General features: G+C 42.6%; 1 protein-coding gene across 1 annotated transcript in view; it reads right to left on the bottom strand.

Moving 5' to 3' along the window:
- Positions 1 to 6,913: 6,913 nt before the first annotated feature.
- FBLN5 (fibulin 5) overlaps positions 6,914 to 18,164 on the bottom strand; it is a 55,480-nt gene continuing 44,229 nt past the window's right edge. The window contains exons 9-11 of the mRNA XM_075753678.1: positions 17,939 to 18,065; positions 14,918 to 15,113; positions 6,914 to 12,848 (exon numbers count right to left, since the gene is read on the bottom strand). Of these exons, the coding sequence (XP_075609793.1) occupies positions 12,687 to 12,848; positions 14,918 to 15,113; positions 17,939 to 18,065 (485 nt within the window). The 3' untranslated portion in view covers positions 6,914 to 12,686. The remainder of the gene's footprint in view (positions 12,849 to 14,917; positions 15,114 to 17,938; positions 18,066 to 18,164) is intronic.

Raw genomic sequence — 18,164 nt, 5'->3', positions numbered from 1 at the left:
CTAGTAAGAAATTAGTGTATTTTACAAGCCAGAGACATAACAGATCTCACACAACTATTTTAGTTCATCTGATTCAAAAGCATGTTAAGGAATGATAGCTGTGACCAGCTAGCAGTGAAAATCTGTAGGTTTTAAGCACTGCAGTTAGAAATAGGCTGGGAAAAGAGGTCCACATGTAGGCAATCAATCACTTAAATGCACGTCTGTATTTTTGTTATGCCCCTGCTTTATGAAGGGAGCAAGGAAGGAATTGGCAGGGAGCCTCGGTAGCTCAGGAAGCTGGGAGCTGAGGGGGCCCAGCCACCCCTATGCACAACCAGCCAGGGAGCAGGGCAGCCGGGGAACTCCAGCCCCAGGCATCAGGCAGCTCCATGCAGCTGAGGCCGGTATGGAGATGGGCAGGACACCAGGGCTGTGGGGAGCTGGACACCGTCACAGTTTTTCTCTCTCCTCTCTTGCCCAGGCCAGTGAAAACCTCATAGGAGCAGCCCTTTCCCAATACCCAGGGATGCTCCATGTGAAGCCCAGCCACTCCAGGAGGTGCTCTCCCACCAGGCTGCGATGGTGCCATCTCCTGGGGTCTCGCTGGGGTGTCTCCCCAAACACTGCTCCGGTCCCACTTGTCTGTGACACTCCCTAGAAATGCCTCTTTCACTATGAAAGAGGTGATGAGAGGCAGCTCTCCAGGTCCTCCCAGTCTCCTGGGGGCCTGGGTATCTGCCTGCCAGAGCAAAGGGCAGAGCAAGCAGCTGACCCAGGGATGGGAGATGTCCAAATGTCTGCCTGGCCCCCTTTCTCCCATTTTTTGGGACCTCAGGGCCAGGTGCTGCTGCCCTGCCCTGTGTTTTCACACCATTGTCTCTCTGGGGTCTGCTCAGGGCCTCAGAGCTGACTTCTCTCCCAAAAAAAGACACAGGCCTGCCCGAGGATGAGCAGATGTTCCTCTCCCCAGGATGCAGGGGCCAGCCAGGTGTCACCCGTGCACAGAGCCAGGGCAACACACAAAAGGGCCTTCCTGAAAGGGACTGAGTCAAGAAACAGGCCCAACTTGTAAAGCACAAAAATCATCTATTGTTTACAGTTGTAAAATTCTCTCCCCCCCCCCTTCTATTTTCAGGTCAAACCAAACTTCATTTACTTTGCTTAAAGGAAGTGAGGAAAAAAAGCTGTCCCAGAAATCACAACACTTTAAAGCCTGCCAGCCCCATGGAAATGAGGGAGCTGGGAACAACATCCATGGCGGCCAGTGACTGGTCAGCTACAGAAGCTGGAATGCTGTTCCTCCATCTAAAATTGCTTGGTTCAAAATGAGAGCACACGCTGACCTTCTAGCTAAAGCTTTGGGCTCATCCCTCAGGGAAAGGCAAGGAGGCAGACAGAGGCCAGTCTGGCTTGGCACTTAAAACCGGTTAAGAAATAGCATAACTAGAAACAGAGGTTACCAACCCACTCTGCCCTAATTTTAACAGTTTAACCTATCTGCAGGGTGTTTCGCCATGTTCCCATACAGACCAATATCCAGCCAACCTGCTGCCCACCCTCCTGGCCTTCACTTTGCAGGCCCGCCAGCAGCATTGGCTGCTCCTCACCGGTGCTCTCTGTATCACTGGGAAGCAAACATGCTGCAGCCACAACCCTTGCTGATATGACTAGAGATTTTAGAGCAGGAAAAAGGATGCACTCTCACCCCAAGGCGAGGGATTATGCATATTTAACTCATGTTTGGTTATATGCATAAATATCCAGAGAGGGGAGAACATGCAGCTCTTCAGAGACCTGTGTTTTAACGGAAAGTTTAACAGCTGTGAACTGCAGGATGTTTATTCTCAATGGTATTTTCTTGACAGATCATTTTCAAGAATCCTGAGTCAGCAGTAATAACTGTAGGTACAAATATTTGTTTGCAGGACACAGTAGCTTAACCATGTTATTTACCTGTACTCTCCAAGCCAAAAAGTTCATATGTTATGACTAAGGCTGGCCTTCCATGGTGACCAAATAGCCACTCGCCTCAAGTATTATATTCAGCTGTCACTATTGCTTTAACGCTTAGCTCCATAAGAACTAGATCATATGGTAGCAAGGAATTCAAGGGGTGAAGGGTTAATCATTTCACTGCACCTTGGGGATTAACTTCACATTAAAAACACATGCATTTGTATCCAAATGACATAATGAAAAATGTGGTGGGAGATGGAAGGTGCACTCATTCAAGCAAGCAAGGATTTATTGAACTAGTTCTTCAAGATCCCAGGAAACCTAACTGAACATTTCTCATCCAAGGTACCGGCTGCTCCCTTGGTTAAACTGATGTGGTAATCCCATGACTGACAAGGGTTTTCATTAGCAGGCAGGTGGAGGCTGTATTTTGGTACTGGATTTTAGGGGGCGTTGGCAATCATTCTGTAACAGTATGGCGACTAAACTGTGCAAGAGCCCAGGAGAGGAAAAATAACACAGGTGAGAAAGAGAAAAAATGGAAATGCAAACATGACATTAAAGATCAGCAATCAGCTGTCATTTGGGACAGTCCTTATGAACAGTGGCACAAAATATGAGCCCTTGCATCAGTGTGAATAAGCTGAGTTCACACATGCTGTCCTAATGAGTTACTGGTGTGAGAAAATGTTCACCTGTATGAGATGGGGAGCTGCCGTCTGGCTTCCTGGAAAAACCACGTAGAGCTCATTTTTTCCATCACCAATGTGGCTCTGTGCAGGCTGACAGGGAGGACAGTTTGACAGCATTCAGCAGCACTTGCGGGCCCAAGGAGTAACCGATGCCACCAAAAACAGAGAGGGGAGGAGAAGGCAGGACTTCTGGTACACAGAGTACAGCCCGTGGGACTTCTCAAGGAAATACAATTCATAGCTCACCCTTAAGGAAGTGCAGCAGGAGGTTAAATCCCTGCAGGATATCGGTTTTACAGCCCAGCCAAACCCCATCTCTTCAGCAGCACAGTGTCCTTTACCAGCTGGCTGGACAGCAGTGACAGAAGAGAAAGTACAACCTCCTTCTCCTGTCTACATTTGTGAGTCAGCTCCGGAGATATTGTTGCCTTATCCCCAGAGCTCTGGCTGAACAGAGAGACCCTTGGCTGGGAGAGTACTGTCGGAGCAGATTGGTCTAGCACTGTGAAAAGAGCAGCGGAGGGGGGTCACACTATTCAATCCCACGTGAAACTCTGTCTAAAACAAACATGACCGCATGTGTAATAGGAACAACCTGAAAAGCAGGTTGTAAGCAGCTAAAGAAGGATGGCTCAGGTCTGGAAACCTCAGAGTAGGCTATTTGAGGTGTATGACAACAGCTAAATCTGAGCAACTTTGTTTCCTAAAGTTTCCTAAATCTCCACCAAATTGAGGGGAAAGTCCAGCTGTTCAGTGGCTTCACTAGAAGGCCACTTCTACCAAAGTACGCTGGAGGGGACTGAAGAACCAGAAGTCTTTGATCCTGGGTGACAGACCTACTTTTTCATTTTCTTTGAGTAATTCTAGAGAGTCGTCTGCTTCTCCTGAAATTTTACAGTCCAGTGTTCCAGCACTTGGCCTCTCCTCTTTCACTTCGCATGTGTGCCTCTTTCAGTGTAATTTTTCTTGAGCGTGTGATTCGGAATTAATGCGTTTGCAGGCTAGTGGAGGGAACTGACGTGTCCTTGTGATACTGTAAATGAGCACCAGCAGTTCCTTTGAGTTCAAAACAGCTATAAAGATCTTTATCAGCTTTCTGAGTGGCTTGCAAATCATCACAAGCCCAGTGAATGGCGTATTACCTACCTCACTTCTGCAATGAGTTATTCGAGAGATGAGAATGTGAGAGAGCAACTGTATGACGTAAGTTCATTCATTTCCCACAAAGCAATCCAGAGCCAGGCTTGGCTGCCCTTGCAATTTGCTGAAATAAGAACATTCCACCTGCAAAACACAAATCCAGTCAAGAAACAGCCAAACCCCATCAGGCATGGGTCATTGAGTATGGTGTGGGTGGAAAAGCCTTTCTTGTGCTAAAGTCACAAGCTATGTAGTGCAGGTGAGACTGAGAACTAGCTACTAATTAATATTTATGTATGAGGAAAGCAGTTCAGTCTAAATTATATTAACACTACTTTTTAAGGAGACAAGTTTATTCTGCAGAGCTAAGCCAAATTCTGCCCGTAGCCTCATGTACACAACCCCCTGCCTTCACCAGTCCACACTGTGCCTGCAAGACCCAGGGCAACTGGGAGAGGAGAGTAGCAGTGCATCAGGCTGGGAGGAGAGCTCATCTCCTGGGATCCTCCAGGAACACCTCCAAGGCTGCACTATGCAGCCTGTACACCTCCCATACACCCTCCAAACACGTGCTGGGTAAAGCATGGCTGGTGCTTGGGGGAACAGGGCAACGGACCCATCCCCACCATCAGAAGCAATAACCTGCTGCAACCTTCAGTGGAGTTGCGGGGGAAAGAAATACCTCAGGTACATCATGCTCCTGGTACAGATAAAGTAGTATTACACAAACTGTTAATTTGAGCCTTATCATGCATAAATCCAGTAGGAAATGAAGGTAAAATACACACATGTACCTCCAAGTATGGCCAAGTTTACAACGTAAAAGCTGTAAAAGAAAATTAGCCTCTTGAGAATTAATTTGTATTTTGTATTTGAAGTTTTCTCTGCTACTATATATATGTTACTGGCGTTTATGACCAATAAGTGTACCAGTATCAATGATCCTCATTCAGCTTGCTTTCCAGAGGGATTAAATGATTCTGGCATGAATGCTTGCAATGATCCTATATGATCACCAGTAATGCAGGCAATGATCAAAATAAACTATAATTCACTTATATTTTTTGTTAGCAATATATTTTTTATTTTAAAAAAAGCTTTAAAATAGTCCCTACTGGCATATTCAGTGTAAATTTCTCACAAGTTGTAAAACAATACAAGAATTAAAAGCTCATTTCTGCTGCAAATGAAGTAATGGTTGTAGGTTAAAGGGGCAGGATGAGGGACATTGAAACCATCCATTTTAAATTACAGTATTCCTCTTCTGAAAAGAATGAAGACTATAAAATTGAATACGTTTATTAATCTGGACAGCCTGCAAGTAAGAGTTAGGGAAATGACTGTTTAAGCAGAAGCAGAAGTTCTGTGGATCATCCGTTGAGGCTGGGCAGTGAGTCCTTCTCCCTGCACCTGTACTGGTTGCAGGAGAAAATGCTGCTATAAGGTGATTTTTTTGAAAACTGATGCTGCATTCAAACACATGAATGCTGACCTCCTATTTTTATTGAACTGACTGTTAGCACTTTTCTGTCTTTCAAAGACCCAAGCAAAGCTAAAACGCTTCATACAACAAGAGGCTTGTCTCAGAGATCCTGCAGACTGAGAGCGTTCCTTTTACATTATCTCGGTTTGTCCTTCCCTTGCCTCTGGCCATGCCTGCCTCTTCCTTGGCTCATCCGCCAGCCAGCCATTGTGTCTGTATCCTGGTAAGGATCAACTGTGCTTAATCCTGCTGCTGGGAGACAAGGAGTGAATTCTTCCTTTTCCAGATGTTGTGTGGGATGTCTTCATTCCAGAGCTATTTATAGGCTACATGGGCACTTATCTTTCTAAGGAGATAATCTCCTTTTTAATATTTTCAGTTTCTGGTTGATTATTTTTGTCCATTGCAATGACATCATAACCAAAGCACTGAAGGTTAACTAACGAGCAAGCTCTTTTTTATTAACTTTCTGGTTCAGTTGTAATTTTATCCCTCAATAATTCTCTTTTTTCATCTATGGGAATGACTTTACAGTGGTGTGAACCAAATGCTATCACTCACACCACTGTAACTCACACCAGATCAGACTGGGTAACTCTGTGTAAGTGAGCACAGTCCTGGGGAATGGCAGAGAGATATGCTAGAGCTTGCTGCAGGTAGGATGCACGTGGTAGGCAACAGCTTGGTCCTGTCATTTTGAATATTCCATAGATGTATAAACACAGTGAGAAACTTTATACACATTATGAAGTAAATCTCCGCTTGACATCATTAAGAAGTCAATGAAGATATCTCTCCTCCAGCTGAGGACATGTCTCTATGAGTTTTGTGCCTTCCTCACTGACCTGAGGTGCAGACTTGGGTTAATTGATAGGTCTTTCTGATCGCTGTAGGAGCCCCAGGATCTCTGCAGAGCAGTCACTTGTTTTGGAAGCAGCCAGTTTTCCTGTCCCCCTTCCCTACCTGAATGGCATCAGATATCAGAGTCCAAAGGCATATTTTTAAATGATGAACTAGATTCAGGTTTTCTTTGGGATACTTGAATAACATGTCTGTGTGATCTTGGCAGGCCTTCTGCCTCTTTGTTTGCATTTCACATAATCTACAAAATGAGTGTACTGACCAAAATATTTCTTAAAAACTGCAATTTCTGGTGAATACTGGAGAACTCTGATGCTGGACTTTTGAATTATGTTTCCATTGTGTGTAGGCAGGCAGGAAACAGCGTATGTTTTGAGGATTTTGTCAAAACTAACCTTTGTAGCTATGATTACCCATGTTGAGTACAGAACATTTGCAGCAAGTTGCTGATGAACAATCTCCAGACTAAGGTCCCAGTCTTGAAAAACATGTGCATGTGCATTACTTTGAACACTGCGGAATCTCAAGCAAGTCAACATAATCCCTTATAGGTTACAGAGAGGAACAATTTCTATGAATGATGCATGAGCCATGACTCTGTAAAGGCTTGGGTGTAGCTTGAAGTTTTAAAAATATGTGGAGTCAAGTGCCTGGGTTGGCTTTTGAAGAATAGGGGTGAGGAATCATTCATGGAAACACATCAATGAATGGCTTGAAATACCAGAGGAAATTTTGAAGTGTCAAAGGATATCTCAGGAAATCTTAAAGTACCCAAATATAGTTCCCACAGAGAAAGAGATACTGCAATCATACTACTGTTTATTTACTGGAAACAATCTTTCAACTCTACTTTAAAAATAATACATATCTGTTTACATTTATACCACTGACACTGAGATTCAAGACTTAAAATAAAACTGGGCTAAATCCAGACCTGATGTAAGGTGGTTAGCGATCACTGACTTCAGCATAGTGATGATCACATTGCACTCTCTCTGACTGCGCCAAATACTCTGTTTGCAAACTGGGAAAAACCTCACCCCAGGTGTGAAAAGCCTAAGGATGTATTGCATAAGCATGTCCTTATCAGGGTTCTTAAGAAGCCTTGAGACTATCAAGCCAGCATGACATAGACACAATTTCAGGAGAAAAGTGATTCATCAGGATCTAAAAGAGTATCTGTTGCCTTCAAAACTGCGCAGTTGTGGCTTTTTTTTAAATCCTCTTCATGAAGCCAGCATCTGCTAGCAGACTGGGCAATCCCTTAGAATCAGAATTGTTTAGGTTGGAAAAGACCTTTAAGATCATCAAGTCCAACCTTCAGCCATTCAGACCTAATACTTTGCTGTAAGGGTGCCTACCGACATTGCAGGAGGAATGTTTACAAAAGTAGCAGATGAGCAAATAGCAGTGCCTTCATTTCCAGTGAAACACTTGAAGAGCTTGTTGTGCAGATGATGGGTGCAGAGGAACCTGGCAGGGAAATAATGGGTCTGCCTTGGCTATGAGAGAAGCAGCTGAGGTCAGTCAGAGCCTAGAAGAGACACATACAACTGATCTCCAAAAAGCAAAGTGAAAAATGTTAGGTAGTGCCAGAGGAGAAGTGAAGCTCACTCAGCTTGTGCTTGCAGTGCATGACCATAATAAGATCACTTGTCCAGGACAAACTCAAAAGGGAGAAGGAGTGAATTCTGGGATACAGGGGGGAATCGAAGGAGAGAATTTCAGGAATTTTAGGTTGCGGAAGTGTTTTCTAAAGATCCCTTTGCCTCCCAGCTACTTTCCTCAATTCTTACATCAAGGTTACTGCATCATTATTCACTTTTTGGTGTAAAAGCACAGGTCACCTTTCTGGGCAGGCTTTCTGCAGAATCCCCCAAAGTCTAGTTATGACCGGCAGCCTCAGTCTTCATGTATGGCACTTGCTTTGGGGTTCAGCTATTCAGAATTGATTCAAAGACTTAACAAAATGTGATGGGTGTAAATCACTTGTCTGCACTCATTTCAGATTAGCAAACACAACTTGCTTGTGCTGTGTTATCTTAGAACTCTTTGACTTCCAAATGCAGAGCCACACTACCACAACTAGTTTTAGTTTCTGTAAATTCTCCTTGCATACAGGTACTCGCACAGTGCTTTATACACACAGGGAAGATCCTAAGGATACTTTTCATCTTTCCGTTAAAGAGCAGCAGAGTCATGCAAATTAACACCAGCTGAGGGTTTTGTCCATCCAGGATAGAGATTTATTTTAACAATAGTGCCTGTCAGGCAATAATGTTAGGGCATACTTTTATTACTTCTTTTTTTTTGAACATCTTTGTGCTATTAAATTTTCATTGGGTTCTAGTACAGCTACATGCTACAGAAGATATTCAGTAGCAGAGTCTGTGAATAAGCCAGACTGGAGAACTTGAATGACCACAAACTGTACTGATTCTATTGCTCTGCTTGTTCTAGACAGAGAAAAATGAATATGTAGGTTCTGCTGATGCTGATACCATGTTTATAAGACAATGAAGGTCAACTCATCTAAAAACTGAGCCAAAAAAAGGTAAATATGAGTACAGGCCCCCAACTGGAAAAGGAGAAAGCTCTATGTGAATGGCCCTGGACATTATACTCGGTGATGGTGGGTGACCAGGTACTCAAAGAAGCTTAGCTATTCTCAACAAAGTTATTGTTGTCAGAGAAGCACAAGTTGAAAAGTGATTCTGTGGGATCCAGCAAACTCTTAGGTGAAATAACATTTTGTTGTCTGTGTCAAAAAAAGGCAATCTCCTAAAAATATCTCAAAAGTCAAATAAGCCAGATGATAGGACCCGTTCAGCTGTATAGCACTGGATCATTCATCTCTTGCCATTCTTCTCCCTTTGGCACCTAACACAACCAGCATGAATCACTTGGTTCATTTATCAGATTACATTCTCCTTCCCAATCACTGTGATCTGTATCAAAAATTACTGCCATTTCTGCTTTCATCTACTTTTATTCCAATTATTACACTGGCAATGGGTGCTGTACAAACACATAGAGGCAATCTTTCTCCAGAGGACCTTCCTTTAAACAGACATGACAGCTAACAGGCAGGAGAGGCAAAGAGCTGTCCCTCCCCAGCTCAGCCAGTGATCCTCTCTTCCACCCTGAGTGAGGACCATGTCAGAGCAGAGCTGGAGAGAAGCCACACAGACCCAGACCAGGGTCAGTGCCCTCATCTGGTGCTGGCCAGAATATTGTCTATTAACCATATGGTAAAACTCTTTCTGTTAGAAAATCCTCTGCAATAGGTTGGAATAAAGAATAATTTTCTGAGCAGACCTGGAATTCTGTCTGCTTTTAGGGAGGCCCAGCCTCAAAGGAGAACATGAATATGTATACAGGAGTTGCAAGTTTGCATTTTTAGCTTTCATGCTGTAAAAACCTGAGATGCACAGTCCTTTTTTTATTTGGTGAGAATTGCTGTAATATACGAGTCTATTGGAAACAGACCCCTGACTAGGAAATGGAGAGTTCAGATGTTATAAACTGCTAGTAATTTATTATTTTGAGATTGGCATATATTTTGGCAAAGTTAAAGTTGGCTGGAGTGATAGTGAGTGATGAAAGATGTTATGGCAGTTGAGAAGAGGCTGAATTCCTTTGTTTCCAGACTTTTCACTTTTTTTTTTAAGGCGCGGAATGTTTACATAGAAAGTGTAATATTGTTTTATGAGTATTTGCTGGACCCTGCTAAAACCAAGTATTCAAGCTTTATTCTTTTAACAAAGTGTTTTGTTATGGAATTCCTCTGGGTTTTGATCTTTCTAAATTAGGGTTAAATCAGGTTGGTATGTGGGGGCCATGGGAGAACAGCCCAGAAGTGAGAAACTGTCTGATGTCTAACGGTGCACTTCCTCTCCAGAAGGTGATGTGATGGCAGGAAGAGAGAGGACTCCTCAACTGGACATGAAGAAGCCATAACACAGGGGCACAAAAGGGGGAAAAAGGGGCTTTTAAGCACTGGGAAAACTTGCAGCATGTTAAGAGTTTAATGTGTTTAATGCAAGACCCTGCCTGTCCCTTATCTGCTCCCTGGGCCACCAGAGCCTGCTTGTTTCCCACATCTCACTTCTATCATCTGGGATGTATAAGCACGTTTAGCCCGATGGTTATAAACCAGCATTCCTCCTTCGTGGTCATCTCTATTTTTCCCTCCAAGACTGTGGTATACAATAAGCCGTGATACACTCAGGAAACACATTTTTGTTTCTGATATTTCTCTGTACATTTCCTCTACAGTTATCTCCTCCAAGTTGGCTACTCAAAAAACTCATTGGCTTCCTGCCCTCAGCTTGGCCCACTAAACCCTGGAGTCAGGCTCCAGCCTTTTTGGTTTTACAATAAAGGACAGCCTGTGTACAGAGCTCTGAGCCACAGGATCCCAGGACGTTGTAGCAGCATGAACAAAACTTTAAACCATTAAGAAATGGAAGCTGCTAAAGCACAGTCAACTCAGCATTTTGTTGCTGTGAGCCATTGCATCAGAGCTTCCTTTAAGCTGAGTACAAGTAAAAAGAGAAGAGTCTCTACTAAAGCTTAGGAAAAACAACTCCAGACTAACTCACAAAGCTTATTGGGAACAAGAGAGTCAATTTTCTGATTATGTCATGCAGTCTGTGTTGTGATAACTTTCTGAGCCTGTATTCTCCCATTTAATATGCCACTTTAATGAAGACCTCACATAATACTTCTACTCTGCTCCAGCCTGCTCACATTATAAGCTTCATAAACTCCTTTTCCCAAGTAGCATTAAGCACTTCCAGTCCTCAGAAAGATGAAGCAAAGGTTATCTTTCCTGGCCTAGAGATGCTGGAGAGCAAGTGAGCCAATAGGGAAAAAGCAGTGGGAAGAAGCAAAAGAGCTTGCTTTGGAGAAATTTAAGAGCAAGACATATGAATCCTCATCCCTACTAAAATAAAAGACCAAACTGCCAGTGGCTTCAACAAGGTAAGCATTATACCTCCAAACTATACAATCATTTTTATTTTTTTTCCAAACTCCTAAACATATATATAGATTTAGCCTAGCACTGTGAGGCCTCAGCTGGAATTCTTTTCACAGTTTTGGGCACTGCACTTCAAGAAAGATGTGAACCAACTGGAGAGAATCCAGATGAGAGCAACAAGAATGATCAAAGGTCCAGAAAATGTGATGTATGAGGAAAGACCAAAAGAATTGGGTTTGTTTAGACTAGAGAGGAACAGTCTGAGGGGAGACATGACAACAGTCTTCAGACATGTTAAAGACTGCTGCAAAGGGAAGATAAACTGCTCTCTGTTTCTACTAGAAGTACGCTAAAAAGCAATGGATTTAAATTACAACAGCGGAGATTCAGATTAGACTTCAGGAGAAACTTTCTATTGGTTACAGCAGTTATACCTGAGAAGACATTGCCTATGGAACCTGTGGAATCCCATTGTTTGAGGTCTGGGTACTGGTATAGTGGGGTCTGCTTTGTGGCAGAGACATGAACAATAAGACTGGTCCAAGTCCTCTTCAGCTTATTTTCTCCAATGTTAGGAATGTAGGAGAGAGACTGCACGTGAACAGAACAATTCATTTTTTCTGGAGGAATTTGGACGGGTCTGAGCTGAGTGGTCCTTGAACAAGAGATTAGTTGCAGCCTTAACTACAGTTCGTATGACTACCTTACAACCATCACAAACTGTTTGCAACTACCATACTGAGGAAAACAGGGAAAAGTTCTGATTCTCATCTGCTCTAAAGTCTGACACTATTCTGGCAGTGGAGGCCTGTGTCAAAGAGTCTGGGTGTAAATAAACTTAACACCCTAAACACTGTAAAACATACCAACCAGTCGTAGATTTCTATGAACTCTGTTATATAGAAAGATTTAATACAGGAAGGAACCCAAACATGTGACACTTTGTTAGAAAGTAGAAGATTACATAATACAACATGTATTTTGGAATGAATTTACAATTAATTTTAACTATAAAATAGAATCAAAGAAAAAACAGGTGAAACTAGGACAAATGCAGGGTGAATTGAGACAAAGTGCCTGCCTGATAATTCCAGACATAATTGGGAATGTAAGTCAGCACTTCTGAGATCCCTTGTTTCAATAGGTGGCTTTTTGTTTCTGTTTCTGCTGGTTTGTCTGCTTTCCATTTGTAATGAAAAAAAAAAAAAAAAAAGGCAAGATTGCAAAAGCCAGCTTTTTCCTCAGTTTCTTTGGTGGTTTTTGCTAAGCAGCCTTTGAGCTACAAAGGTTCACAGTCTTTCATAGACTCATACCCTAGAAGTGTTTACAATGGAAAGAAGAGTCCTTAAAATATATGACCACATAGAGAATCATATGGGATCTGCTGACGATTCATCTTCAGATGTCTACATCCTGGTAGGGACTGTGCATGAAGAGGCCTCCCTCCTCAGGTAGGCATAGGTCACTGGGTCTGTGGAAATACTGGTTTGGTTTAGAGCTGCTATACGTACTGGCTTCTGAGGAGAGAGTTCTGCAGAGGAGGAACCGTCTCTTTTGTTTTAATGTTTCCAGGGCACAAACTCAAGGTTTAGAAGGAGTACTGTGATACATATATCCTCAGCCGGATGACAGAGCTTCCTCTGAAGTTGATGACAGTGTTAACAGTGATCATTTCCAAGTCCAACTGAATAGTACGGGGCCCCTTCACGGGGCGGGTCATCACCAGAGTAGCACTGATCGGTCCCGTTTGCTGTGCACAAAACAAGAGGAAACAGGTTAGATTTTAAAAAATGGCTCTTGAAAACTATATCACAGGTGAGACCACATTATGGCCATGGTCTTTGAGCAGCCGAAATAACACTATTTTCTGCTTCATTGTTGGAAGCTACTGCAATTCACGGGGGAGAGAGCTTCATTTCAGAATTTGGCTCCATTTCAGTATTTTGTATGAACTATCACCTTCTACAGTTTGTAAAGCCTTTGGGAACCCTGCACATAAAAGGAGTTATTGAACATAGAAGTTTGCTATTGTCCAAATGGAAAAAGATGAAAACACGGATTTAAGGTATACCCAAGCAGTAACACCTTTTTTGTGTGTGTGTGAGATATTATTTTGTTTAATGTAAAGAGTGCTATTACTTTGAAGCAGAGAACACCAAGAAGAGGTTATGTTAACAGAGCTTGGAGAACAGATGTTCCTATGTGAACAGGATCAGGGTTTGTTGTATAATTGCATATGTTAACATTGCAAAACCTTACCCTCTGAAGAGAGCTTTAAATATGTGAAGGCACTTCAGAAAAATATGTCTTTTAGTAAGTGGAAGCAGACCTTTGAAATATCTGGCCAGAACAGTGGGTTATGACCACTTAAAAATCAGAGCTTCTGACGTTAAAACCAAGTGCAATTTATTTTCCAGCAGAAACACAAAGGGGGACCAGTTTTACCACGAAATAAAGCATTATCTCTGACCAGAGAAGCCTGACAAAGCCATGCGGAGGAGCTGGGCCGTGGGCCCTGCCGCCTCAGCCCCCGGGGAACAGTGTCCCGGGCCTGGCCCTGCCCTGGCTGCCCTTCCCTGCCCTTCCCTGCCGTTCCCTCCCATTCCCGACCACCGCTCTTGCTCTTCCCAAAGCAACGACTGGGCACCACCTGCTGGCTACCAACCTGAGACGCGAACAGTGCTGCTGCCAGGGAGGGAACAGGACAGCTTGGGCAAGTGGAGTGGGTTAGGTGACAAATGGATGGGTTTGTGACAAATAAATCAAAGAAAACTAGCAGACTCGAGCAACGATGTTGGTCGCTGGAGCCTTAGCGTCTAAGTGGATGGACCAAGATGAGGGGAAAAGGTTGATGGGATCAGCAATGACTTTGCAACAGGAAAGATCTTGTGAGATGGAAATGCTAATTCTTGGACCGCTTGGCACTTTGGAATTTTGAAACATTTTCTTTTTTTTTTTTTTTTTTTTTAACAGTGAGAATCTGAGGCTCTTGGGAGAGATGTGTATTGGAATCTACCAAAATCCGTCACCGGTTTCTGTGAGGTGTGGGAACCAACAATAGCCACTGAACATCTCTCAATGTGAATATCAAAGCCAAGTTTTACCTAAGGTTAAAAATCAACCTTCTGAACGCCACCATCCTTGGTGGCTGTGCCTCATTCTGTGCAGACACTTCCCATCACCCCTGTGTGTCAGAGGTGCAGTGAAGATGACTGGGGAACAGAGATGTCTTCTGAGGAAAATTCAGATTAAAAAAACCTCAAAAGTACTTGTGTTTTCTCTAAAAGTGTCTGCATAAAATGTGTGTTCTTAGTGAAAAAGATACATAGCAAATAAAAGCAAAGAACCCAGAAAGTCAATTCTTGGGATAAGGGGTGGGGGCGGCTTGCTTACTTTTTTTGTTTTCAGGTTTTTCATTTTCCAATGAAGAGTTTAATAAAACAAACGAGAAACATTGCCTCTTCCAGTGACAAGTACTGATTGTCCATCAAATAAAAAAAGGTTTGGCACGACAGTTCCTCCTGAGCGTGGGAGATGTGAGCTATTCTTAGACATGGCTACAGCCCTGGACTTTCCTGAAACTAATGTCTCATAAAACAAGCATGTTTGCTTCAGGTAGGTTACCTTCCTGAAAGAGTCAGCAGCCCCTGCAGATCAGCACACCGCTCTGCCTGGCTGCATGTAAAAGTGCCTCATACTGAAGGTTTAAATGATATTAAAAACTGAGTTCTGCTACTGGAAGAATATTCAGCTAACAATAATATACTCTGGGTTTTCTCTACAGAGAAGAAACTCTGGGTTTTCTCTCGCCAGACTTACCCGCATGTAAAATTCCCTGCCCTCATTCCCTGATTTGATTTGGAAGATGTAATAGGCTCCAGGGTAACGAGTTGTTGCTTGCATCTGAAAGATGTCAGAAGGTACAGACCGCCCGGACACCATATCCATCACTCTGTACAAGATGGTGAATGGCTGATCTCTGCAACCGGCGTTTTCAGCTGGACACATGCAGCGGCTAATTGTCAGAGAGAAGATTGTCATCAGGGGTTACAAATTGCTGTAATATTTGTTTCTTTATATGCAAATACAGCTAAATAAATAAACAATGTGGTTGACCAGCTAAAAGAATCAATGAAACTTGTATTGAGTTTGCTCACTTTTTAGTATTCTCTGAGCTGCTATTCTGGCCTACCTATATCCCTGCCTTCTTTTTCTTCTAGACCAAAATATCTTGGCATCCTTTGTCTCCTCGAAAATCTGTACTTTCTTTAAAGCAGTTCTGCAGGTGTAGAATACCCTGTACATGTTTGTTCTGGTAGTAATTTAAACTGAACTGTCCCCAAAATAATGTTAATTGTTGGATCATTTCACTGATGCTACATAAATGTTGTATTCTTTGTTTGACAATCTTTTATGTACTACATGAAAACATACAGTGAGACATCCTGGATCAGACCAAAGCTCTAGCATCAAATGAAGAGCCCCAAGGAAGCGCGGGATAGCAAGCCAAGCATATGACACTGCCACCAACAGCCTCCAATCGTTTGTGACTCAGGAAGTTCTTGAAACAAAGATGTCTTCTGTATATTCATCAGCCCCTACTGCATTCCTTATCCATCAGCTTGTCCAGCTTCCCCTTACACCCACATGTGGAGCCAGGAGCTCCACAGCCCCCTTTACCTCTCCCTGCACTGCCCCTTGCTGACTTTGATGCTCACAACTCTTCTATTGAAAGAGAGCGGCCAGGCAAGCCCTGCTCATCCTCCTCACACAATGCAGGGTTTCATATTTGACCCTCTTTGTGGCTGAAGAGTCCTAACGTAGTTGTTTCTCACAAGGAAGCTATTCCATACTTTTAATCATCATCATTGCTCTTTATGAACCTTTGTCCAGTTATATTTCTTTTGAGAGGAGGGGAAGGAACTGCACAGTCTTGAAGATATGGGTTCACAATGACATGTGCTCTAAAGATATTCTCTACCTATTAACACCTCAAATTCAGATTGCTTTTCTGACCTCTAGTCAGTACTGAAGAGCATGGAACTATCTATAACGACTCTCAAATCTCAGTTTGGGCGGATTATGATCAGAGCAGTGCTCTTTATTTAATTTGTGAATTTTGGATTGTCTTTTTACTTTACATTAATCTGCACTGAATTTCACCTGCCATTTTTGTTGCGCAGTCATCGAGGCTCCTTCTGCAATTCTTTTCTGCTCACCCTTTTCTCTACTGTCCTCAGATACTGTTGTAGACTTTGCCCATCTCATGGTTTATCTTTTTTCCCAGGTTGCTACAAATATGTTGACAAAGTAGGTCCAGCTCAGACCTCTGCAGAACTTCACTGTGAAAGCTGGCAATTTAATACCATACTGCATTTATTTTTTATCTTTCAACCTCTTATTGTCCTGTGCCAGAGACTTCTCTCTTACTTATGTCTGCTTAATTTCCGTAACAACCTTATGTGAGGATCCTTCCAGAATCCTTTGGAAACCCAGACTGCATTAGCCCATGTGACCTAGCCACATGCTGCTGATTTCTTCAGAGAACTCTAATAAAGTTGTGAGGCAGGACGTCCCTTTATAAAAGTCATGTTGGGGAATTTACTGGAAAAGAGTTGGGTCTTTTTGCCTATTTTTTCTATAACCTCCACTACTGACACCAATTTCAGACAGTTCATCTGGCATGTCCCCCATAAAAAGGCTCCTGGCATTACAAACATCCAATTCCTTCTATGGAAAACACAGATGCAAGGAATTCACTTGGCTTTTATACTGACCACTTCTAGACATACGCCACAAATTAAATGCAGTCACATCTAGACACAAGCCAAAGCCACCAAATACAAAGCTCAGAGATCAACAGTTCTGGTGCAAGATGATCTGCAAGGACTCCATAGTTGAGCTCTGGGGTATTTAGATACAAAGGCTTCAGATATTTCAACTTCCAGTTTAAGACCCTACCACCTCTGAAAGTAGGTAAACCCAGAAATGGAAGAAGAGAACGTGTCCACTCCTCAGCTGCCCTAGTTAAAAAAGCAATGTAAAGTCATGAATAAATTATAATGGAAAGAAGCTGATTCTTCATGTCTTGCCTTTCTATAAAATCCTGTCAAGCCATCTCAAGTAATTGGGTTTAGTGCAAACACTATGGGTGAAATACTATGGGCTGCAATATATAGAGATCTGTCTGGGGCTGAAATATTTTGAACCCCAGGCAAGCACCTACATAAAAGTAAAAGAAACAGGCACTTTTTAGAAATGTGGGATTTATTTTTTTGCTTGCTCAGATGATTCCAAATTTAGACAGTAACTGTGCTAACAGCCCCATCCAGACATACCCAATTTCCAGACAAGGCAAATCAGTCTGTGGACTTTTCAGCACTTTTAACCTTTAAGCAGTAGAAAACTACCTGTATCCTGCTATAACTATCTAATGTTTTAAAGTACTTCCCAGACATAAGCTAGTTAATATTTACAGGAAATACTCATACTAATAAGCAGACTGCATTTGAGCGTATATGAAGTCAGTTAGTAATGTAAGTAAATGTCTCTTATTACATTGCAAACCTTGCTGTTTTCTCTACTCCCTGATAAGTGTTTTTCCAGTCTAACTTCCCACACATCTGAGTATCACATCACATCCCACCTGGTGACCTGGTAAGGAATTGCAATTTATTATGTTTATAAAGCTTACCAACGGTAAATGCAGCAACAGCATGTATGTATAGCTCTCTAGACACACTTCATGGCTGTGTTGTAAAAATGCAGCTTATTTGGTTCACTCTAGATATGCTTCACACAGATAGAATTTGCTTCTGTGGCTGTGGGTATGTTACTCACTTCTCATTAATCTGGATATAAGGCTCCTCACATCTTACTGGGTCTAAGCATTTATATTCTCCTGGGATATTGAAACACGTTTGCTGTGGATTGCAGGTGAAATTTCTGGTTTCACATTCATTGATATCTGAAACACAAGAAACAAGAGAAAGGCTAAAGCAGGAAAAAATGTGCAAGACACCACTCTTACAAACCAGTTTCCATCTTAAGGAATTGCCCCAAAATT

Source organism: Balearica regulorum, chromosome 5 (genome assembly GCF_011004875.1).
Source record: "Balearica regulorum gibbericeps isolate bBalReg1 chromosome 5, bBalReg1.pri, whole genome shotgun sequence".
Taxonomy (NCBI): Eukaryota; Metazoa; Chordata; class Aves; order Gruiformes; family Gruidae; genus Balearica; species Balearica regulorum.
This window is presented reverse-complemented; position numbering and strand designations above follow the sequence as displayed.